The 25,438-nt window shown below is 36.7% G+C and overlaps 1 protein-coding gene across 13 annotated transcripts in view; it reads left to right on the forward strand.

Annotated features, from left to right (window-relative positions):
• DIP2 (disco-interacting protein 2) overlaps window positions 1-25,438 on the forward strand; it is a 686,249-nt gene that overhangs the window by 116,895 nt on the left and 543,916 nt on the right. For 7 of the 13 annotated variants that reach the window (XM_069833532.1, XM_069833554.1, XM_069833546.1 and 4 more), the window contains exon 2: window positions 17,775-17,855. The exons of the other annotated variants lie outside the window; for them this stretch is intronic. In XM_069833532.1, the coding sequence (XP_069689633.1) occupies window positions 17,775-17,855 (81 nt within the window). The remainder of the gene's footprint in view (window positions 1-17,774; window positions 17,856-25,438) is intronic. 13 annotated transcript variants of the gene reach the window in all.

Genomic DNA, 25,438 nt, shown 5'->3' on the forward strand with positions numbered 1-25,438 from the left:
CACGCGTTCTCTAGTGGGCGCAGCGATTTAGGCAGATGGTTTTTGTTAATGTGAACTCGAGAGCGAGTTACTCACCGCTGCAAGAACGGTTGCTATCTCTGTCGTAGCTGGAATGGGTAGGACATAAGAGTAAACATGCATGCCCGAGTATTCTATTGGACTCTGGAGAGTCACCTCCAAAAAGTAAACAAATATTACACTTACTGGGAGACGTACTGTAAAATCATTGCGAACGAAAGTTGCTCGGCACGCTACAAATTACACTAGTCTGCGATGAAATTCCTGCCTCCAAATTTTTAATGTTTTTAGGGTATTTCTAGCATGCTGAAATCAAATTCATAGCCAAAAGTTCCTATCACGTACCATTTTTTTGCTATTTTAATTTTCTTATAATATATTACGACAATTTATAGCTTAATTATTTAAACTGTAATACTTTAACATATGTAGGTTTAGTATGTTAGGATATGAAAACCAAATGTATTCAACACAATTTTAAGGTGTTTATATTGAAAACCAAGGACACTGGATGTTTCTTAGTAGATGGGGGTGCAAGCACATAAGGAAGTTAGGGCGAAATAACGTGCAGCCTTGTCATTATTTTTATTTGTGAAAGATAGAAATGTCAGCCACAACAACTGAACTCAACTCGTCTAGTTTCTCTCACATTTCATTAGTCTGCGTTTCATATGGAAACGAAACGAAATCAGTTTGAAGCTTTATTGTGGAGTAGAATGTTGAAAGTTTTTAGTTCAGTAAGAAAGTATTTACCATGTTGCATCGAGGATGTCTAAATAATCCAGACCACTTTTGTTATATAACTTATGTAGGATATACACATTGCCTAAGAAGAGGTGTAATATTACAGATTTTGTGAAAAAGTCATACCATGCCTATTTTGGAATCAAACTTGGAGACCAACGTAAAGCTTGGGCACCACACAAAGTATGTAGAGTGTGCACTGAAGAACTTCGTCATTTGGAGAAGACCATTGCTATCTTTTGGAGTACCTATGGTTTGGAGAGAGCAGTCGAACCATAGTAATGACTGCTACTTCTGTTCGTGTGATGTGAAGGGGTACGATTCTAAACATAAAAATCAAATCGTGTATTCAGTTGTTCGGTCAGCCATTTTACCTGTGCCCAATGTACCAATCCCTGTGCGACAGAAATTCTGAAACAAATATCATTCTATTGGTGCCGACAACGTGAAATGGATTTTAAAATACTTTTTCTCCGAAGATGATAATCTTGTAAATTGCAGTAGGCCTAATGTGAAAGAATTTATGCTAAAACTTGGACTTCCAAACTATGACCTAAGTGAATGGAGACTGTTCATTGATGCTTCCAAGCGAAGTTTAAAGGATTTCCTCCTTCATAACGGAAACATTTTTGGTTCAGTGCCCGTTGCCTATTCAGTGATCCTCAAAAAATCATACACAAATTTGCAACTGATGTTATTGCGACTAGACTATAGGAACACAACTGGCAAGTTTGTGATGATTTCAAAGTTCTTACTATGTTGCTGGATCAACAATCTGGTTTTACCAAATTTCCATGCATTCTTTGCCTGTGGGATAGTAGGGCACGAGTTGATCACTGGACTATGAAAGACTGGCCACCTCGACAAAATTTGGAAGTCGGTTGTAAGAATGTTGTGCGCCAAAGCCTTGTGAGTTCTTCTGAAGTTGTGCTGCCATCTCTCCACATCAAGCTTGGCTTAATGAAACAGCTTGTAAAAGCTTTAAATAAGGAAGGAGGCTGTTTTTAGTATATATGTGAGAAATTTCCATTACTATCTGAAGCAAATTGAAAGAAAATATATATTTAATGGTCCTGACATAAGAAAACATGTCTGGTGCAGCATTTAAAAACAGTATGGTTGAAAAGGAGAAATCAGCATGGATGTTGTTTTATGAAGTTGTTTTAAAATTTCTTGGCAACAAGAATCCTATTACCGAAACATTATGGCTAATATGCTTGAAGCATACAAGGAATTTTGTTTAACATGAGTATCAAAATTTTCTGTTTCCTCAGGTAGATTATTTCGCCGAAAATCTAAGATTTTTCAGCTAAGAGTAAGATGAACGATTTCACAAGGATCTGCAGGAGTTCGAATGAAGGTACCAGGGACGCGGGAGCATCAGTATGCTTAGTGATTATTGTTGGATGTTAAAGCGTGAAATACCTGAAGAGAAACATAAAAGAAAGAGAAACAGGAGGATTTTCTCATCTAAGAAGCAAGTGGTGTAATTTTTTGGGTGTTACATTGTGCTAATTTATACATCCAATAGTGAAGTAAACAAGACACAACAAAGCAAAAACACTCTAGGACATGCATGAACAACCATACATATAATTTCAGCAAGTTGTGTCTTTTAAATATTGTTTTTGAATTTGAAATAGAAAAGTGAAATGAAAAAGTTTGTGATGAAATTCACGTAATTATAAAATACATTTAAAGTTATTTTGCAAACAAACCTGACGTGATAGAAGCAAACGGATTGAAAATTCGGATTCAGCACATCGACATTATATAAAATCACATTACTTAGTTTAGGCAACAAACACAAAGTTGAAATTCGCAGGCTAGTGTTATCCACTCGGACTGTACTGTGGTCCATTTGTATGTTTCATAACAAAGATACCAGCGGAGGAAAACATTATCACGAAGTCATTCATAAAGGACAACAAATAGCTCGTCAACTGGCACTGTCAGCAAGGTCAAGCGCCAGAATCGGGGGTTCCAACCGTACCAGCTGTGCTTCGAGAGGGGAAACGCACTCCGACTTCACAGGTTGACCAGTTGGAAGTGACTGCGTTAGAGAAATTGTTGTCGAGGAAACATTGAAGTAATCTGAAAAGTGGCAACATCGTTGGGCTTACAACATATGTGTTTAATTTTGTCGTATCTTATTGAGACTGAAGTACAAGTAGGTTTTGGGCAATCAACTCTGTAACTTCCAGCATACTGACGACTTTTACTCTTTGTGGTGCAGGCTAACATACTGTGGCAAAGCGGACTAGGGAATTTCTTTCTCGCTTCTATGTTTGCTTTGAAGACGTCTCCGCCTCGAGATGCATTGTGACGCGCGTCAAACATTTCGACCGACGTCAATGACGCCATGCAACAAGTGGCTGTCTGGTGCTTACCCGTTCCAATTTACGGGGCCTTGGTTCTTGAGTAGACTGAAGCAGTCTGATGCTGCTACTGTAAAAGCGACCTTAATCCCCCGTAATAAATTTACGATCACATAAGGCAGCTGGAACAGCTATAATTACATCTTGAGATTAAGATGGTTTGGCTCTTAAACGAGGAAGGACTACATGAAGCCTGGTACAAAGTCTCTGTAGCAACACACGTGCGATGAAGAGAGTGAGATATTGTCTCTCTCCCCAAGTGGATGCTATGGCAGGCATGTCCATTAAGTGAGTTGTGATGCAAACGTGACTTGCGGGCATCGAGCACTGTAAGACGTAATGTTTCCTCCCCTCAACCCCTTGCACTGCTCCCTGCATGATAGAGGACCTATAGTATCAGTTGCGCTTGTACAGGGACATCATTTTATATTTACTTCAATTTTTATTGTACCTGAGTTTTTGAATGTACTTCACTCCACCCCCTCCTCTACTAGTAAACTTCTAACCGACCTCTACACAGAACCAAGGCTACGTATGGAGTCAAGTTGCCTTACAGTCATAGTAAACAACACTGAGTTAGTGAGTATAATACGTTCCAGAAATATGTTGGAGTTTTCCAGTTACGAAAGAGCTTTCAAATATTGAATCATATTTTCGCACAGGTACTTCGTCCGTTTTCCTACTTCGCATTCCGGTTTCCCCCACCCGCTTCTGCTCGCCCCTCTCTAAAGGCTAGTGGCTGGGCTGTCTTAACTCTTTTCTGAAAACATTAATTTCTGTTAGGAATTGGACATCTACGTAATATTATACAAGTATTTAAAATAACTTAAATAAAAGAGCCTTGTTAATTAACTGTCATTTGATTTCCCCCCTTTCTACAACCCTGTGACAAAAGCACTTGGACGGACAGTAGATAGCATGTCTGAGTAATTTTATCTTTTCGGGTCGGGCGGAAGTGAAGATTGAATTTACAGTACGTAAGGTACTCTTTTATAGAGTAAGTACAGAATTATTTCAACATGAGTTACTAGTACGAAGGACGAAACTGGTAATTGGAATTAGGTACAATAGTCTATAGTGCGATAATATGCAAAAACGAATTGAAGCCTGTATCGAAATGAACGGCCACCAATTTCAAAAATGTGTTTAAATATCCATATTATGATTATTTTTCAATTTAACTTCATTCTTTCTATATTGTACGCTAATGTGCTATAGACAGTATAATATACACTGCATAATGAATACGTCCGAATGGACACCTCATTTCGGAAGTAAAAACACTTATTGTTAATACAGTACTGTATTTTGATTAAACAAAAACCTAATGAAAATTATCAAACTCAAAATCGCGATATTTCCTAGTTTACGTAAATGGATGAACTACTTTTCTTCCCTCCTGTACATAATAAAATGATTTGTTTGTGTTTTACGCCAGTATCATCGAACTCCAGTCGTGGAAGGGGGTAGCAAACGGTGTTTCCGGTTCTCAACCGTTAATCCAAAGGTATAGCCAGGTTAATATTAGAAATGTAAGTAAAAATAAAATGATGTCCCTGTACCTTTGCAATGTCTCTATCGTAGTCGTGTTATTCCATGTCGGTCGTGAAGAAAATAAATTTCCATTCACAATGGGAGGAAAAATTTTAGTTTTTGAGTATGAAGGAAATATTAAATGCCTCGTTTTCTGCAAGGATTTATTTGGCTTTCCAAACCAATATAATACGCATACAACGTGCCACACCTAATATTCTGATTTAAAGGGTCTACCTTCGTTATTATTCTTGTTAATATTACAATAACTTCTTTGTGACACTGTTGTGGAATATGATGATGATGATGATGATTATTATTATTATTATTATTATTATTATTATTATTATTATTCCTTTGCTTGCTCCATAGAATCTCTGTATGCATCAACACTGCGAAATCAAAATACAGGATACCTAGGTATATTGGAAAGGAACCTTTTGAAACAATTATTTGTGGCTCAATAAGGTATAACGTCAGATTTTCAGGTTGTTTTTGCTGGATTGGATGAAAAAGATTAGGGAACAGTAATGGTTGAAGTAATTTATTAGGGTCTACTTATTATTACAAAGATCTAAACCAAGTTCTTTACAGTGTTATTAATTGAATTGATATAGGAAAGACGTAATTAAAAATCAGTTAATAACAATTCATTTGTATATCAAATAATGCTAAATCTCCCAAATGGCGCTAGTAAAACTTCTATGTGGCGCGCGCGCAAATTTAAATTTGCCGACTGGAACGCTTTCGGTTAACCGATGTTTCAGTTGATCAGTATTCGGATAATCGATGCTCTACTGTAAATAACGTTTGTGCGAGATCGTGCGTATTTGCTTGGTTTCCGCACAAAACCAATCCGCGGTAAGTCTAAAATTGCACATTCAGTATTCCCAACCTAACACACATAACAATTTCCCTCTTCTTACCGCTTAAGTGACATATTGATTTTACTACTTTAGGCTTTTAACATATTATTTTTAGAGACGTTCAATATAGTAATAATTATAAATTGGAAACTTACCACTGCAATTTCACCTAAATTGCACTGTTAATTATTGTTTTTAAATATTTGCAAAAATTAAGTAAACTCTACAACTCCACTAAAGTTACTGCATTCGTGATGCAAGTAACATTAAGGAAGCCGTGAAAAAATCAACAAGATTCCAGATGCCGATGTTATTACTGTAATATTTTATATAAATAATATTGTTAAAATATTAAAATGAAAAATAAATCATTACATAACGTTACCCGGTACCGTTTGTTTTCAGTTCGCATTTATAGACTGGGGGAAAAAAAAAAGACAGATGTATATCACGGCCTGCTGGAGTATAGTAAACACAGAAAACATTTTAAAGCAACAATGTTGAAGATAGATATTTTTTGTTTTGCAAATTTGCCGTTATTGAACAGAAACCAAGATGAGATTTCATTGCAACTAATTAGAAATTCCTCTTTCAGGTATGTAATAAACGATCTTCGCACAAAATAATGTACGATACACGAGCAGTATGTTTTCTTTCAATTCTCGAAATTAAAAAAGCTCAACTACGTTTCGCTTTTTCATACTTTTCCTCGAACATGAAAACTTCAACATACCGCTCTTGTAACGCATATTACTAATATGTAATTTTGAGTAGAATGGGAGGAATAGTTGTTCGTCATGTATGGGAGTGCCATAGTAAACAAACTAAACGTTCCTTGTCGTACTCACCTTGACAAAATGACGAAAGCGAAGTTAATTTGAAGCGCAAAATACATGACGCAGTGGTTAGCTCAGTATGAAACTAGAACGTGATCGTTATTTATTATATTTTTTTTCTGAAAGCACATCGAATGAACATAGAAACATCGGTCTGTCTGCAACCTTCAAGTGTCTGCATCAGAATCAGACTGAAGTGAGATGGCATGTGGTGAACAGTGAGTGACGGGAATTCTGTAAAGGCTGTGGAGGAGCTTGGCATGTGAATAGCTGACGTATGACCGTGCCACACACGTGGATTGCGGGCGCCACGGAGTTGTCCACCTTCGGCTTCGGCCGGCACGATGAGCAGCCTGCCGTCCGCTGGCAAGGTCCCGCCCACCGGAGCGCATTTATTGAGTGGAACGCTGAGCGAGATTACGGATCGGAATGAGGGCCGCCCGTTAAGCGTTTATTCTTTGTTCCTGCAGCGCTTAAAACCTTTGCTGCGACTATATAATGATCAAGTGGGAGATATTTCGTTGCGGAAGCGACCGCATTTGCATGGAATCATGAATAGTACACAGAACTGTTTAATTTCGTTCTCCTCTTTCATTAAGGTATAGATTGTTACAGTAGCGTCCTGGAGTAATTGCACACGAATGAATGTTAATGGGCTGGACATTTTCGTGAACATAGGGGCGTGATTTTGTTTGCCTTAGGAAGACAGTTAATCGTTATAATTTTTAACAACGCCTCAATTAAGTACATACAGTGCATCTGAGCTATCTCGATCGGAGTTCTTTCTTATGGTTATTCACTTATGAATTTAGCCCAGACAAAAGAAGTCAAAGACTGGCAAATCTTGCAAGTAGAGATTTCAGTATTTGTATGATCTGATATGAGTTCACATGGACTTCTTCAGCAGCAGTTTGAAAGTTCGCTTGCAAATCTATGGCCCGGTTTCTTCAACCTTTGTTAAAATGCACCTAACATAGCGTTAATTAACTGTAAGTTAAAAGTATGAATTGCTGTTAAAAATGTTGCGTTTCTTCGACTTTACATTTCACATTTTAACATTCTGTTTGTTAACTCTCTGTTAGGACCAGAGATTCTAGAGTTTAACCATAACCTATAACCAAGTATAGGCTCACTTCTGTTTTCTGAACTCTGACAATTGCGATTCTCACTTGTTTCCGTTGTTTGATTCAAAGAGAATAGAAGTCTCTCTATTCTCTCAGGTTTGATTTCTGCTTCTTCCCTCGTTTGTATCACAATAGCGTGGAGCGGCGTATTGGTATTGCTATTATGAAATGGAAAACACTGGAACAAAAAGAAATCTTGGGACTAATTTCTCTTCTTTCGAAAGAAACCTTCTGCTGGAAATTATTTCCCAGTATAAACCAATTAATGAGAATAAACAAACAAACGGATCTAAGTTGAAAGCGAAAAGTGGCAGAAAGTAACCTATACCTTTGTATGAACTTCTGTTCTGTCAAATCACAGAAATCAACCCCTCTGTTTATGTATTCATGGATATCATTTTCTAAATAATCCAGATATATAAGTTCAGCATCTAACGCACCAGCCATATTGGATACTTCTGTGCTAACAGAGAGTAAACTGTTAAGTTTACAGTTAAAATGGAATAACACACTGTTATAATTTAACAAAGGTTGAAGAAACCGGGCCTATATCGTGTAAACAGTAATCTTATGCCTAATCAGAAAATACAGTAGTACACTGGCACTAAAAAGTATTATCACACTCATTGTTTTCCCTATAAGGTCTGTATAAAGGTCAAGTTTAAGAATATAAAATGTTTATTCCTTAATGTAATGTAAAACTAAAAATCTTTCACAGAAATCAAAACAATAACACAAAATAATTATTTACAAAAGAAAATCCATTTCGTGATTAAAAAAAATGTATTGACACATTATACTAATGCATATAATAGGTCTTTGTAATGTATTTTCAGTATCCTGTATGCAAGCCATTAGCACGGATACAGTTTCCAGACGTCTCGGCATTAATTGAACCAAATTTCTCGTCGTCTCAGGGGAAATTTCAGATCACACATTCAAGATCCCTCTTAAACTCTTCCTTATTAGATGGGCGGCGTGTACGTGTAATATAAAATTGACATAACGTGATATTGTTGTAGTATTGAAAAATAAATGAATGTTGCTGTAAATATCGTCTTGTTGATTTAAAACGAGGTTGTGAATAAATAAAGTACGCACAAGAATACATTTCAAAACATAACGTAAATAATTTACGTTGTAATACGTAGAGCTATTACGATGTATTTTAGAGACACACGCTCTCACTGAAAGACAGAAAAGCAAAACAGCGTGAATATTTTGAAAAAGCAAGGGTTTAAATTTGATAGTAGGGTAGGAAAATTATAGAAAATCAATCAAAGCAGGTGCGAAAGTTGACCGTATATGATCGATTTGCACATGATTTCCAACTTACAAGCAAAATAGAAGTTAGAGTTCTGCCTGGCGTGTTACTTTTTTACATAATAGATTTGTTCCAGCACGGTTCAGAGTCGATTTTGAACTGCCTGCTCATGCGCAGTAGCTCACAGTGCGTTCCAACAAGACTAGAACTGATTCCGAACCGATACTGAACTCCCAATTCCCTGTTTTAACTTGCTTTAGAACTCGTTCGGAACGAGTGAAATTGGTTCTCGATTAAGAGCAGGAACTGGGAATTCTGAACAGTTGGCGCATGCGCAGATGGTTTAATCTGAAGTTATGATTAAAATGCTTCGAGACTAGGCAGGTTAATATATAAAAAGAAGTCCACACCTGTGGAGTAACGGTCAGCGCGTCTGGCTGGGAAAGCAGGTGGCCCGGGTTCGATTCCTGGTCTGGGCAAGTTACCTGGTTGAGGTTTTTTCCGGGGTTTTCCCTCAACCCAATACGAGCAAATGCTGGGTAACTTTAGGTGCTGGACTCCGGACTCATTTCACCGGCATTATCACCTTCATATCATTCAGACGCTAAATAACCTAGATGTTGATACAGCGTCGTAAAATAACCCAATAAAATAAAAAAAAAATATATAAAAAGAAATAGTCCTTCATGAGTGATTTGGAAGGTGATAGTGATATATTTTACGAACAGTTAATTTCGGAAGATGAATATAATTTTAATATGAGAAGACACTCCGAAGGCCGTAAAAGAAGAGTTCAGGAAACGTTCCAACAACGTTAAAATTCAGAAATTATGGTCAGTCCCAGGAATATCTGGAGGAGAAAGACGAAAAAAGACCCCTGCTCAAGTGGTATCTGGGAGGGCTAGGGCCAATGATCTCTCTGGGGTAAGTGTTGGTTGAACGAAGCTAGCAGTCACTTGCAGGAATTGGATCATTTCGCGTCTAGCCGCGAAACCAGGTGGCCCGGGTTCGATTTCCGGTCGGGGCAAGTTACCTGGTTGAGGTTTTTTCCGTGGTTTTCCCTCAACCCATTATCAGGAAATGCTGGGTAACTTTCGGTGTTGGACCCCGGACTCATTTCACCGGCATTATCACCTTCATCTCATTCAGACGCGAAATAACCTTAGCTGTTGATAAAGTGTCGTAAAATAATCTACTAAAATAAAAAAATAAAATAAAATAAACGAGCATCTTACCCCTTAGCGGCCTCGAGCTGATGCTTCCCGCGTACACTCCGGCACAGATAGACTCCGCTAATCTTGTCAATTCTAATAGTTCTAGTATTACATTTAAAAAGTTACGTATGGATTGTATAAAAATTGGAAAATTCTAAATTGTAAATTTATTTATTATTTTTGCATAGTAACATAAGACAAATTGTATTGTATACTTATTAATTTCAATTCAGGAATCCGCTCCTGAGCACGAGTTCTACTCTTTCAGGGGCGAGCTAACGTTTTTCTGTATATATTATGTTTTATGTTACAATTATTAGCAAAATAAATAAATAAATAAATATGCGTGAAGTTACTCCATAGATTCCTGAAACGGACCATAGTTCTGATACCATTCACAACTTGCGCATGCATCGAAAGAAGTTCGGTATTAAGTAGTTCAGAACGCGTTCTGAATTGCTTGCTGGAACAAACCTAATATGACTTTATGGGTGAAGATGTCGTCTCGAGTAGTTGTTTTGTGTTATGATTTGATTGCTTTACGAATACATGATCAGAACAAGAAGAACGGCGCACCGGAGCCAAACGGTTACAGCGTTGGTTTTCTCGACATCTGATCCCGGTGAGCCCACTGGAATTTATGTAAACAAAGACTGTATTTGGGAAAGATTTTCGTGTAGTGATCCAGTCTCACGTTGAACTACAGTTTCCTTTAAAGTTGAACTACAGTTTCCTTCGTTTGTGGACTCAGCGTTAACTTACTGGTATTCCTTCCAGGATTCGATTCCCAGCCTGCTCGTGATGAAAGAATGAAAGAGTACTCCCGTTTTCTCTTTGAGTCCAACTCTTTCCACCTCCTGCCTCTCAACATCACGAATTCCTCCAGACTGACTAGAAAAATTATCGCACCGCATATAGGACGCACAATGAGCTGAAGTCCATGGATCCAGCCATGGTCCGACCCTCGAAGAGCCATTCAGGCTGTAGGTACTCCTTACGTCAAATTATGTAAAACAAAAACTCGCCATCACATGAAAAAACAACGGACTGTCCAAAATTTTCATCAGTTCGAAGAAAATAACATTGCAAACTATCGAGTAGACTATATGAAGACAGAAAGCCGGCAACTTCTGCACCTCGCCTTTATGACTTGAATCTCTGTTGCACTCACGCAGTGATCGTTTTAATTACGCTTTAAACTGGTAATTCTACGACTTGTTTTAATTATGACTTGCCACGGAATCGGAGGGCGAAAGGGAAAGGAGGCGTTATCAGCTGCGAATTATATGGGACAAAACAAGGCTCATGCGGTTAACATACATTCGGAGGAAATGAATAGATCCTTTCTGATCCCCACCCAAGCGTTAAAATCTGACTTTGTGCAAGTATTACGTAACAATTAAGGAATGTGAATAATATGTCTCTTACAATGCCATATAAGATTTTGTTTCAAAGATTCCAACAAATATAGATACAAGTATTTAGAGATCATATAGAATGAACTGTTTATAACATATTTCGATAATAACTTACCATTATTTCACAACAGTTTTATTTATGTATTTATATACACGTGTGTGATCCGTTTCTGTGTGGTAACCAAGGGCAGTGTTTTTAAAATGTGCAGAATTCGCTTTTCTGAAGGAATGAGAAACAGTTTGACTTTCAAATTTTGCTTGTATGCGCCAAGAACAGGATATACTGTATTTTATTTCAAGGAGTGCAGTTTCATAGAAAGGTCTTTGCCGACAGACCTTCTACTGCCCCCTACTAATTGGTTGTCATAATTAAATGTATTCCTTACTGTGACGGAAATCTTGTCTTCTCCTGTCAGTAACCAATCACAACCCTCGTTCAGAAGAATTGACAGGTTCCCGTCAAATCCACGTGGAGGCAGAGTTGCCGCGTCTTTTCCGAATTCCAAGAATCCCGTCGAGGGTCACCAGGATTGTGGCAGGATTGTGGCAACTGTGCAATGTTGGGACGAGGGGACAGGATGGAATTGTCAGAGGTGATTATGTAGGAAGTCATAAATCTGTAAGTGGGTGTTCAAAGGAACCACCGAACTGCACTCCTTGAAATAAAATAGAGTATACTTTTACGTGTCATGTATCTGTAACATGGGATCCCTTGATTTAATTTCATTCCAAATGACACCAAGCTCAGGATTTTATTCGCATCCTCACATAGAAGATTCATTACTCTCGGAGATGTTTAATCTCCAAGCTTGTTTTTTTACACTGTGACGATCGTGCTGATCAAAAGACATAAGGACGATCTTATATGGACATAGACTAAGGCTTTTCAAGTCAATCTTTCTGATTCAGCGCCTTATTACGCTTGTTCATAGGTTTAATTTCGACAGAGAGCGATGAAATTGTAAAGAGGCGATGAAAATTATTTATGTTCTTTTACCTGACACAGGGGAATCACTGAATGGCTATTTCTGACCGCAATGAGTTATATCTGCTTTGAGGATCAATGCCTGCGCCGGTTAACGTCTCGATTAAGATTGCAGATATTTCTGCAGGACATCTTGTAGTCAACAAGTTGTTTTCTACATACAAACAAAGAACATAATGTAGAGAAAATGGAATATAATTAGTCTTGTAAAGATGCGACGTTTGATCTAGGATTATAAATTATTTATATTTTATTATGCCATTGAAGTGAAGAAATGGTAAAGAGAGACAGAAAAAATAATATAAAGGAAATAGAAGTGAATAAATAAGGAATGAAATATGTAAAAATAAGAAAAGTAGTTAAGCATAAAAATATGAATGAGAAGAAAGAAAGAACAAGTAGGCCATATATATGGAATGGAAGAAATAATTAAAGATGAAAGAAATAAAATATGAAATGGAAGTGCAGAAGGAAGTAAAGGAAAGAAATAAGGGGTAAAATTAAAAAGTGGTGAAGGAAATAAAGAATACATGAAATAAATAAGGGATGAAATTGAAATTTAAGGAGGACATAAAGTCCCTATTAATGGGAAAGATGTAATAATAACAATAATAATAATAATAATGATAATATTAATAATAATAATAATAATAATAATAATAATAATAATTCTTTATTTATACTGGCAGAATTAAGGTCATAGGGCCTTCTCTTACACTCTACCAGGTCACAAAGTATACAAGCAGTTAAAATTTAACAAAAAGTTACAGAACAGAATACTAACTTATTACAAAAAATAATAATAATAGCATAATAAAATCGACACTAAACTACATGAAAATAATACCATAATAGAAAAAGGAAAGTAAAATACATTGGAATATAGCAAGAGCAACTCATTTAGTACAAATGGTTAATATGGAAAACGTAAGGAAGAATATAACAAAATAGAATGTAATAAAAAAATTAAATAAAATTCACAATAAAAGACTATAATAATAATTCATCAGCTGATAAAGAGAACAAAAAGGGCTTATAACTGAAAGGAATCTGAATTGAAAAAGTGTAATTTTAATTTATTTTTGAAACTAGACAATGTCCGACAGTCTCTGACATGTTGTGGTAGAGAGTTCCAGAGATGAGCTGCAGAGACGGTGAAAGATGAAGAGTAGAAGGATGTTCTGTGTATAGGAGTGGAGAGTGTGATATGGTGTTGTTAGCGAGTATCTATTTCGTGATATGAGGACAAATGTTGAAAACGAGAAGCTAGGTAGCTAGGGTTAGAGTTTTGAAGAATACTGAAGAGTAAAGTGAGAGAGTGAATAGTTCTTCGCTCTTTGAGACGGACCGCATATTTAGTGAAGGTGAGATAGGTCAGATCTACGGACGTTGCAAATAAATCGAACACATAAGGGATGAAATTGAAATTGGAGAAGGAAATGAAATATTAATGAGAAATAAATAAAGGAAGAAATTAAAATTAGAGAAAGAAATGAAATAAATTAAAATTGGAGAAGGAAATAAAGTATTAATGGGGAAGAAGTAATGGATGAAATTAAAATTGGAGTTGAAAATAAAGTGTTAATGAGAAAAATATAAGAGATGAAATTAAAATTGGAGAAGGAAATAAAATGTTAATGAGAAAGAAATAAGAGATTAAATTAAAATTGGAGAAGGATATAAATTATTAATGAGAAAGAAATAAGGGATGAAATTGAAATTGGAGAAGGAAATAAAGTATTAATGAGGAAGCGTGAAGAAAGAAATCTAGAGTAATGAAAATGATTAAGAAATTAGAAGGTAAGTAAGAAAGAAAAGGAGGAGGAAGTATGAAGTGAAGAAAAAGGAGTAAAGGAAAGAAATAAATAGTTATAAGTAAGGAAGAAATCGAATGAGATGTAAAGAAAACTTATATTATTTCTCTTTCTCCCTGTCCCATTTCTTCACTTCACTGGCACAATAAAAATCCAAATAATTTATAATCCTGGATCAGACTTCGGCATTATCGTGCAGAACGGGGGATATCAAACGTTAATGTTGCATTTAATTCGTCTATACGTATAGGCCTATCGACAGCCGTGTTAAGTTTCCATGTAGGCTATTTCACGAACAAATGAACTTGATATTTAGTTTTGAGTTAAGTCTTCCTTGATCTTGTGTTCGCCGACGTCCGCTTTTCGTGACGGTTCCATGCTTTCGTTGTGTTGCGACAGCTGCTTCAGAGTGCCTACATCTTCCGTTGTCTTGCATCACTTGCGTCTGCCTCATCTGGTAAGAGCACCGCAGTCACTCAAGAGCGGTCATACAAGACACCTTACCTGGCGTCCGTGGAAAGGACGTTGGCCGTCGGATTTTAGACTCGTAATGATTTATTGATGTTTGAAATGTAATGCAGTTCTTCATTTAATAGCCCTTTCAAACTACACAGACGAAGGGATATTGATAGGCATTAAGGGAACAGTTGTACATTTCCTCTTATTACCTCGGTTTTTATCGTCGTCGCAACAGGGTGTGAGTAACCTAAAATGGCGTTAAATAAAAAATTGTATCTCTTCGACCTTCTCTTTGAAGGCTGACCAATTCTGAATGACTTGGTGTACAAAAGACCAAATTGTACATCATTAACGTCACAGGAATCCCTTGTCCGGTATAAGGTTTGTTCTTTTGTCAGTGTAGAGTCTCGTAAGTCTTACCCTAGATCATATAAACCTTATAGGCTTTGACGGTAACAACTTTTATAAGGTTTACTCTGCTGCCATCTAGTTGTTACATAAGGAGTCACGTCATAACTCCCATTTGAATTGCATTAGCGACTGTACTGCCATCTCGTGTTCCTTTACGGCGGACGGGTGGCGATCCTGGCGATTTTTCTCTCCAAAGTGCTGCCGATTTTAACATATGGATGAGCAATCTCTTATATATTTTATTTTATTGGGTTATTTTACGACGCTGTATCAACATCTAGGTTATTTAGCGTCTTAATGAAATGAAGGTGATAACGCTGGTGAAATGAGTCCGGGGTCCAGCACCGAAAGTTACCCAGCATTTGCTCGTATTGGATTGAGGGAATACCCCGGAAAAAACCTCAACCAGGTAACTTGCCCCGACCGGGATTCGAACCCAGGCCACCTGGTTTCGCGGCCAGACGCACTGACCGTTACTCCACAGGTGTGGACACTGTTTATATATATGATCTAGGGTCTTATCATAGCTGCGAAACCCTTACAGGAGTAAAATAAGTTAAATACATATGAAAGCAAAGACAAAAGGACAGCTTCAAATGATGCTATGTTCTTTATATTACTATGCATCCGTTATAGGCCATTCGTTACCTCATTAAACCAAATGCATGCGTGTGTCGTAGCATATAGTAAGGTAAGTGAGCTAGCTAGCTGCAAGTGGAAGCATAACAAGGTAGGGAAGCTTCCCCTCACACACAGGTAGGTTTCACGAGATAACGAATGGTCTATACTACTCTTAGCTTGTTACAGTCAGTTTCATACACATAATTGCTGAGAAATTGTTTTTTCCCATGGCCGTGTGCCGTTTACATTTTTATTGCTGATAATGTCAACAAGATTTAGTTAGGTGTACGTATAGTACCTAGACGTCTCTCCCTTGTATCACCCCTCTCTTTCTTTTGTAATTGAAGACCTCAAAAAAGGGTGTGATATCAAATTAATGAAATATGTGACCAGTGGAAAAAGTAAATTTGAAACATTATTTCTGCAGTGCCTGGGAAAAGTGACATAAGTCAGTTTCCACAAACCTTTTTTGATAATTTATTGACAACTTACACTGGTTTATGTCGATTTGATTTTTTTCTGTATGAATTATTGTAATGGGAGAGGACGGACACTGGAAAGTTTTCTTTTCTTAATCGTACTATCAGGGACTGGAATGCTTTACCTGCAGACTTACTAAAGGCTTTACCAATAACCAAAAATGTATTTAAAAATAGGCTTAAGGACTTTACTAACAGACGGTAGTATATTATACACACTACTTAAAGGGTGTAATTGATATCTTGTTATTTGAAGTGTTCTATCAGTGAGGAAGTGTGTTGTGTCAGTGAAGTGTGTAGTATCAGTGAAGTCTATTGTGTAAGTGAAGTGTGTTGGTGTCAGTGAAGTGGCTGTGCAAAGTATTTGAACAGTGAAATGGTTAGAAGTGTTAGTGAAATCAGGTAGAATCAGTGCAGTGAGTGAATTGACAACGAAATAAGTGTAGTGCCGAAAGGTACTTGTGCAGGTATGAACCTGTCACACTCGTGGGTCTTAGTTCGAACTTAGGGTTAAAATGCAAATTAGATTTACTTTAAATATTTTATGTGACCATGCTTCATTTAATTTAGGATGCTCCTTATTATTATTATTATTATTATTATTATTATTATTATTATTATTATTATTATTATTTTATTTTTATTATTATTACTTATTGTTTTTTATTAGTTGTGTTTATTATTAATTGTCGTTATTGAGTGTCATTAGCTCTTTTTCCAAGCGAGCACATGTTCCGTAAGTTGTCAATAAATTATCAAAAAAAAAAAAAAAAGATTTGTGGAAACTGACTTATGCCACTTTTCCCAGGCACTGCAGATTTATAATAATAAATGAATGTATACAATAACTGAATAAACTTTTATCCTGGATTAATCAATGGTTCTGCTAGTAAATATAGGCTTAAAGAAATATACCCTTAAAATTATTTTCTTTTCTCCTGAAACGTGTATTATAGATTTGTTTGTTACAACCTTATTCGAGGGAGGTCTTCAATTTGTTTGTTACTCAGATGTAGTAGAAGAGTCTTTCATTTTAAACATTGTCATTTACGTTAAGTTTCTTGACTACCTCTTCATTCCTAATTTGGTATTGAACACGTTCGTTATACATTTATCATAGTTTCAGTTAATAATTTAATTTATTTTATACTAAGATGAGACTTATGTACATGTCTCCGAAGCAATCCACTGATGGAGTCGTGTCTCTTTGTGATTCCTGCTGACGAATAATTATTATTGTTCTCGTGTTCTACTGTTTTGAAGGCATCAGTAGTAATGCTGATTGTCTTTATTCACGATATTGAATTAATTAAATAGCCAATGAATGAAGTTAATATAATATGTGCGTCAGTAAACCACAGTTCTTTGAAAATTTGTTCGAGTTAAAGTATTGAATGACTGGTTAAATTCACTCCTAGGCACTGACTATGAACAAAATTCCTATAATAGTCAGAAATGACTGTAGAAGAGCGGTGAGAATCTTAAGTCAGACTTTGCAGCACTATTACGAGTACACTTTCCTTTCATTTAGTACAGTGAAGAAGGAAATGTATTAATTATGATGTTTTAGGGAAGAAGTTTTGTAAGAAGTTATTTCTCTTTTGTTTCAGGTAAGTGCAAGACTTCATCACGCTTCGTTGTCCTGAGTGACACAACGCCTTCTACACCTGCAACCAGTCCTGCAACACCAAGTTAGTACATAAGAATTCGATACTAATGAAAGTCTAGGTACTGTCATGTAGTTGGTGTATATGTACCTTGCGCCATTTAGAGGGAACAGTTTTAGATTTCTGTTGTGTGTATGGTGTCCGCATTATTTCTAGAATATTGCTATTTCTTAAATTCAGTCGAAATTACACAATATTGTTAAACTGGGCTTGTGACATACTTGTAGTCAGAAAGTATCGGAACTTCGAGTGGCAACGCCATGGTCTGCAGGCAACTTCTCTGCCTTCTCCGTGTGGTATGCGGTCTACCATCTAGGCGTGTAGGCTTAGTGTTCCAACCGATGAAAGGGGAAAGTAATGCTTGAAGTGCTCTTCCATATCCAGGGTCTCGTAAGTTTCGAGTTTATTCCTGAGGATCGAACTGTCAGTAAGGAGACGTATGTGACAAGCACAGAATTGGGTTCTTCATCATGACAATACCCTAACACATCGGTCACTCTCGGTGAGCGAATTCCTCGCACAACACAAAACACCTGTCCTGTGCATTTATTTAAAAATCTGCGACATAATCTGTTTTTATGTTGTGCGGCGAATTGCCTTATATATCGTTAAAGAAGTTTTGATTGGTTCATGTATTGTATTGTTTTTATTAACATTCCATGGTATTCGTACATTGCTTCATAGATAGAATATGGAACAAGTAAAAAAATTTTATACTTTATAAAGTCTTAATCTATAAACACAGTCTAGTTGAAATATATACAATATAGTCTACTATTACAACACAACATATCAATTTCATGTAGCGTTGTTGAATGCCATGAATTCACCTACAGAATAGAAGGCGTGAGAAATTAGGTACTTCTTTAACTTGGCCCTAAGCAATGTTATGTTTTGAGTTTCATTTTTTATATCGATAGGGAGGCTATTAAACATTTTTACTGCCATATAACGCACTCCTTTTTGATAGCACGATAGACTTACCGACGGAGTACGAAAGTAATTTTTTGATGCGTATTTATGCTATGAAGTGTTGAATTAGTTACAAAGTTTTCACGATTACAATCTGTACGAGGAAGATTATTAATGAAAAAAATATATACTGACAAGCCGTGGCCATTATTTGTAGTTTTTTTTAAATAGTCCTAGATTTGGCACCTACTATTATTCTAATTATTCTTTTTTGTACTAGGAATATACTGTTACTATCTGTGGAATTTCCCCAGAATATTATTCCAAAGCTCATTACCGAGTGGAAGTATACAAAATATATTGTTTTTAAGGTATTGATATTTACTTTCTTTTGCATAGATTTAATAGCGAAATAAGCTGAATTTAGTTTGGGAGTAATTTCTTTAATATGATTTTTCCAATTTAACCAATCGATTTTTAAGCCAAGAAATTGTAAATGTAGTAATACAATTATAATGTTTATAATTCAGTAAAAAGTGGGGCGTGGTTGGTTTGGACGTTCTAGTGGTATCAAAATGTTCTTCTGTCGTATGTATGGTGTGTAAAATGAATTGGTATATAATATGATACACTAAAACAATGCTTAATACGCAATCATATATTGCAGGCTTTCCTTTATGTAAAGAAAAGTACTGTAATATCATAAATGGGAATTTAATAAAACTTAAAACACGTTTCTGAAGAACTAATTAAAGTATTGATCTGATTGCGGGAGAAAGCAATGGTGAATTGTTTAGAAACTGTTTAGATTGGTTATTTTCCATTGCTGGTGATCAAAAAGGAAATCATAACATTTTGAAGATTGGTTTCATCTTCGTCTTCTGTAAAGCAGATTATCTGTTTGTAACTACTCCAACGAATAGGAACCGCTTTTCAACCAATTTTTTGATCACTTGAAGTCCAAGATAATGTCATGCCCACGTGCATCAACGTCGGTTAGTGTAACCATCGGTTAAAATTGTCACCTAATCCCTGATTAAGCATTTTTACGGTGGATCGACCTCGGTTACGACTTAAATAGGAGGTTAACCACAGTAATCTCTAACCGACCAAATATGAGCGGTTAAAGGAGATAACCAGCGATTAGTAGAGCAAGTAAAGCAAAATGGCGGCCAGAACCACAGGTGATTATTTCGAAGACGATTATTATTGTGCAGTATTTGAATTACTTGGATAGAGCGTGAGCGTGAAGGTTCTTTAGTGGAAAGAGAGAATTCTTACGAGGAATTAGGTGACAGAAAATTTCAGGAGGGATTTCGTTTATCAAAATCTACAAATGGATTACTTGAAATAACACAAGAACAATCACATTTCTCCTACGGATCGGCTGCTTATATTACGATTCTATGTAACTGTTATTTTCTGTATTTTAAGAGGGAATACTAGAATATCGGTATCTCTTTCTCTATGTCACTGGCTGAACAAAGAGAGGTTATGGATGGATCTTAGGATAATGCACAATTCCCTGGTGTAAATGGGGTCCAACATCGTACACACATTCCTACCAATCTTCTGCATCCTTTTCCTTTATGGATATTCCATCTTTTTTATATAATACATTTAAATATAGTAATTAAGTCTATCGGTACTTCAACCTAACATTGGGATATAATCATTTTTGGATTCAATTTTCCATTTTGTACGATTTTAACCTAACAGTACTGAAAAACAAAGAAATGGAACTCACAAATATAACATCGCCCAAAGGCAAACAAATGCAAAGCGAAAATGTAGGATGCGTTCATTTCGATGTAGAAATAGTGAACGCAGTCGTTTTTAGACGTTGACTATTATCTTTGCAGCGGTATGGATGCTTTCCTTTAGTCATTTTGTAGAAACAATGTACCATCATAGACTTTACTCTGGTTAAATGAGGTGTCAGCTAGCCATGTTTTAGTAATCGGTGATTATGAATGGTGCACATAAATTACATTTTAACCACGGCTACTGTTTAACCGTCGTTTCGTAATCTATGATTACTGCGTTTTTAATCAATGTTGATGCACTTCGCCATCAGTCTTCGATACGTGATTTATTTTTTAATCTCCAGCATTGGATAAGGTCCAATCTATATATCGAATAATTCAAACCTTTAAATCCTAAAATATTTGTGAACTTAATTATGATGTTCGGTATTTTCATTCCACATAACAATAGCAATGAATAACATAAGGTACGAACTGAATCTTCGCATATGTTATGTATTTAAATTGTTACACGAGGCCAAGAGTTCAGACACAAAAGCACAAATGAATATTATTAAATTAATGCATAGGCTTGTGTGTTGGATGTACTCGCCGTAAATCGCCACATTTGTATGTTACTGACAACTGCAGCAAATTGGCACTTTGGCTTGAGGTTCAAAATCGGCATGACATGAAAGCTGAAATGTCGCTGCTTTGTTAAACCGGGCTATTCATTCCGAAACGTTATTATGGCGTTCAATACACGTGGTGTTATCGACATCGTACTTGTAGCACAGAACTGCATCACATTGTATTAACCTCGACTGTTAAATATCAACACTAGCAAACACTGGAAACTGAGTTTCACCGTTCTTCTTTGGTAGATCCGCGATACTTCACTGTATTTATTGTTAATTAACTTTTGGATATGTCTCCTATTTTTCCATAATTTGCTATGCCACGAACTAGTACCACTCATAGGGGAGACTCGGCTAATTCCACAATATTAAGAAATAAATCTATCATATTTTCATCAAAATGTTTATTAAAAATATTATCAAGGTATATAGACATGGACGAAACCTTTCATTACCAAATGAGATAAAGAGACTTATTAAAATGCAAATATATTTAGTTGTACATACATTACAGTTGAAAAAGAACTCGGATAATTCCGCAACAGTGCGTATAAATCCGCAATAGAACTTGGCTAATTCCGCAGTAGTAAATAATTATGAAATACATTATGAAAGTAACATAAAAGGAACAATTTATATGTAACAATGCTCACTTTCTTCACAGCTGTGTAGCAAAACACGAAAATCAGCCAACTTCCGATGTTTCACTGTATTGCCGACAGAGGTGTCGACCAATATCCTTGCTTTTTTTCCATAGCACTGCAGAGGACATGCCTCCTGTTGACAGCCTCTCAAAACTTACGTTCACGCTATTGTAAAGCCGCAGTAAAATCATATATGTACTACTGCGAAATTACTCGTACTGCGGAATTAGCCGAGTTTACCCTACTACTACTACTATTACTACTACTACTACAGTAACTTTGTTTGGCAAGTTGAAATCTGATGTTGCAAGACTAGGAGAATAGGGCGGATGTGGACTATGTACCCTCCCAACCGAGCTCTTGGATAACCGTTCTTTTAATCTTAGCAGTATGCGGACTGGCATTATTATGCTACAAAATCACGTGATGCAGTCTTTCTGGTCGTTTTTCTTGAATTACGATCTCAAGGCGACTGAGTTGTTGGTAATAAATCTAACCACTATTGGTTACATTCTTCGGAAGCAATTCTTTGTCGCATCAGATGCACAACATTAACTTACGTTGATGAACACCAACATTTGCATTGGGAGCTGCTTTTCTGTTGGGATTCAGCAGTTCCTTTCTGTTCTTGATTTGATGTAAAGGCATTATTCATGTTGTTGAAGAGTTAAATGATGACAAACACGCAAGCAAAGAAGCACAAATGATAACATTCGTGATTTTTGTTTGCGCTCAAAATATACAGTACCCATCCTGCCAGTTTTTCTAACGTTACCCATGGAGTAAAAATGTTGTACGAAGGGTAATGGGTTACAGTTCACCCTATTGGTATATTACAGAGTTGTTTTACGTGAACAATCGTGAATTAAAGCGTTTAAACGACCTTAATTGAAGTGGAGCAGTCTACCTGAACATGGTGAAACATTCGTGCCAAAATGGTTCTCTTTGGAACGAGAAGTCCACACCTGTGGAGTAACGGTTAGCACGTCTGGCCGCGAAACCAGGTGGCCCGGATTCGATTCCCGGTCGGGGCAAGTTACCTCGTTGAGGTTTTTTCCGGGGTTTTCCCTCAACCCAATATGAGCCAATGCTGGGTAACTTTCGGTGCTGGACCCCGGACTCATTTCACCGGCATTATCACCTTCATCTCATTCAGACGCTAAATAACCTAAGCTGTTGATAAAGCGTCGTAAAATAACCTACTGAAATAAAAAAAATGGAACGAGAACACGATTTTCGTTCCACACTTTCCCCGATGGTGTTCTTCCCGTAAACGACACAAATGGGTCTAGTGGCCTCCGATGCCTTTACTCCTCAAATAACTCAAAAGTATACAGGGTGTCTCTAAATTAGACTGACAAAATTAGGGAGCAGATAGTTAACCTTCGTGGAAGCATATTTTGTTAAGGAACCCATGGGCCGCGGCGCTTCGTTTCATTGCAAGAAGGCGGGAACGGATAGTAGGTTATTTTACGACGCTTTATCAACAGCTGAAGTTATTTAGCCTCTGAATAATATGAAGGTGATAATGCCGGTGAAATGAGTCCGGGGTCCAACACCGGAAGTTACCCAGCATTTGCTCATATTGGGTTGAGGGAAAACCCCGGAAAAACCTTAACTAGGTAACTTGCCCCGACCGGGAATCGAACCCGGGCTACCTGGTTTCGCGGCTAGACGCGCTAACCGTTACTCCACACTCTTTTCAGTCCAAGAGGGGTGTCGATTACAGCACGTTTGTTGACTTCCATTGGTACGACCTCTTATTATCCGCGTTATTCGTCTATGTAGTTTAGTACTTGTACTGCACTCATTCTGTTGTAATGTTCAGTACAGTTTAATACGTCGTTGGTTTCGTTTTTCTGTACGTATTTTTTCTTTGTTTGGATGAACACACAGAATCATGTGACACAGAATCGCTTGTTATTTGCACATACCTACTTACTTTATCCCTACCTGTAATTCCTTCTTGCACTGAAACGAAGCGTCGCAGCCCATGGGTTCCTTAACAAAATATGCTTCCACGAAGGTTATCTATCTGCTCCATAATTTTGTCGGTCTAATTTAGAGACACCCTGTATATTGAGCGTATTTTTTTCTATTTGACACTCCATTTTCTTTAGCCCATAGTTAATACAAACTTTCTTAAAATTGCTAAATCAAGGCGTATTCAATAACACAATACTATGACATTGAATGACAAATAAAAAATCCCAATCAAATACAAAGGCCCTATGGCCATGGAAGACAAAAATGCTACGAACTTGTGCATTAGCCTGTTAAAATATAAATTTATGTTAAAGAATTGAAGCTGTCAGAATCGGACTACAGTGACCTACAATCTTCTCGACAAAAAATGGATTGAAGATATTCCGAAAAGATGAAACTCAAGAAATGAGTGTATGAATAAATAGAGTCATATGCTTAAGATGGATTCGGTTTATTTACCGTACAAATCATGTAATCCTAAACGCAAACCTGACGGAAAACGATATGAAGAGTTCGCGGGAAAAACTATGAATGTCACATTTCTGTTAAGGATTAGATAATGATTTAATTGCGCCTATAACTGCAAGATGTAATGCTGTTTCTATAGAAAATAAAGGAAAGGATTACTGTATTCGTGGTGATAATTCTCCTTTTTACCATTTTTCATAAGAACAACATTAAATTTCGTAGTGATCCATTGAATTAGATAATGACATCAACCTTAACAAAACTGTGACATTCATCGTTTTTCCCGCGAACTCTTCATATGTTAGGCGGTTTAGAGTAAACTAGAGAGATGAGATTCAAATTAATCAATGGCTTCATGACGTTTATAACAACGGTGAATGTAATTCTTTCAAATCAGTGAGTACTGACTTTCAAAGTTAAGATACTATACATAACTCTCTCAGAGTGCATGTTAGATGATCGGAAGAAATTAGAGTGATGAAGCTAGAGTTACAAGATTGGTTCATATCTTTCCATTACCGAATTACTGACAGTGAATGGGATGCAGCCTATCTTAAATGCTGTTATTGACTGAGTGGAACGTGTCTCTGACGGTGCAATGGTTACATTAGCCCGGATAACTCCACTTGGACACAACTGGTCAAGAATGAGTGCGTGTATTTTATTGATTCCGCGGAGAAACGGATGCGTCCCCAACTACTCGGTATTGTTGTCATGCGCTCTAACACTTTCTGGATTGATCTGCCAAACCATCTGAAAGGAAGCCTAATAATATAATGGAAAATTGTTTTCATTAATGCTTGGTAACTAAAACTTCCAAGTTTAGCCGAATGAAATCGTCCCGATAGTATTAAGAATTACATTTAATTATAATCGTATTCATCCCCGTAATAGAAATTGGTTTTGTTGCAGATTTATATGTGGTAAGTTTAGTTTATGTTTCTACGTTCTACGTTGGTATGCCATTTTATGTTTTAAGACATCCAGAAATTCTTTCGACATTACATGCTTAATGTGTCGCCTCAGAGGGCAATTTATTTTCACTTTTACTTGTGCTGCCTTATAGTTAGGTTCCTCCCAAAACCAATTTATTTGTTTTGTTGGTTAATATTTTGATAATCTCACACATCTCTAGCGCTCTTAAGGCGGTGCGCTACTGAAAACAGTCGAATTTTGACAAATTATGTATATATTTTTTTATTTTCGCGCTAAAA

The sequence above is a fragment of the Periplaneta americana genome, chromosome 1 (assembly GCF_040183065.1).
Source record: "Periplaneta americana isolate PAMFEO1 chromosome 1, P.americana_PAMFEO1_priV1, whole genome shotgun sequence".
Classification (NCBI taxonomy): Eukaryota; Metazoa; Arthropoda; class Insecta; order Blattodea; family Blattidae; genus Periplaneta; species Periplaneta americana.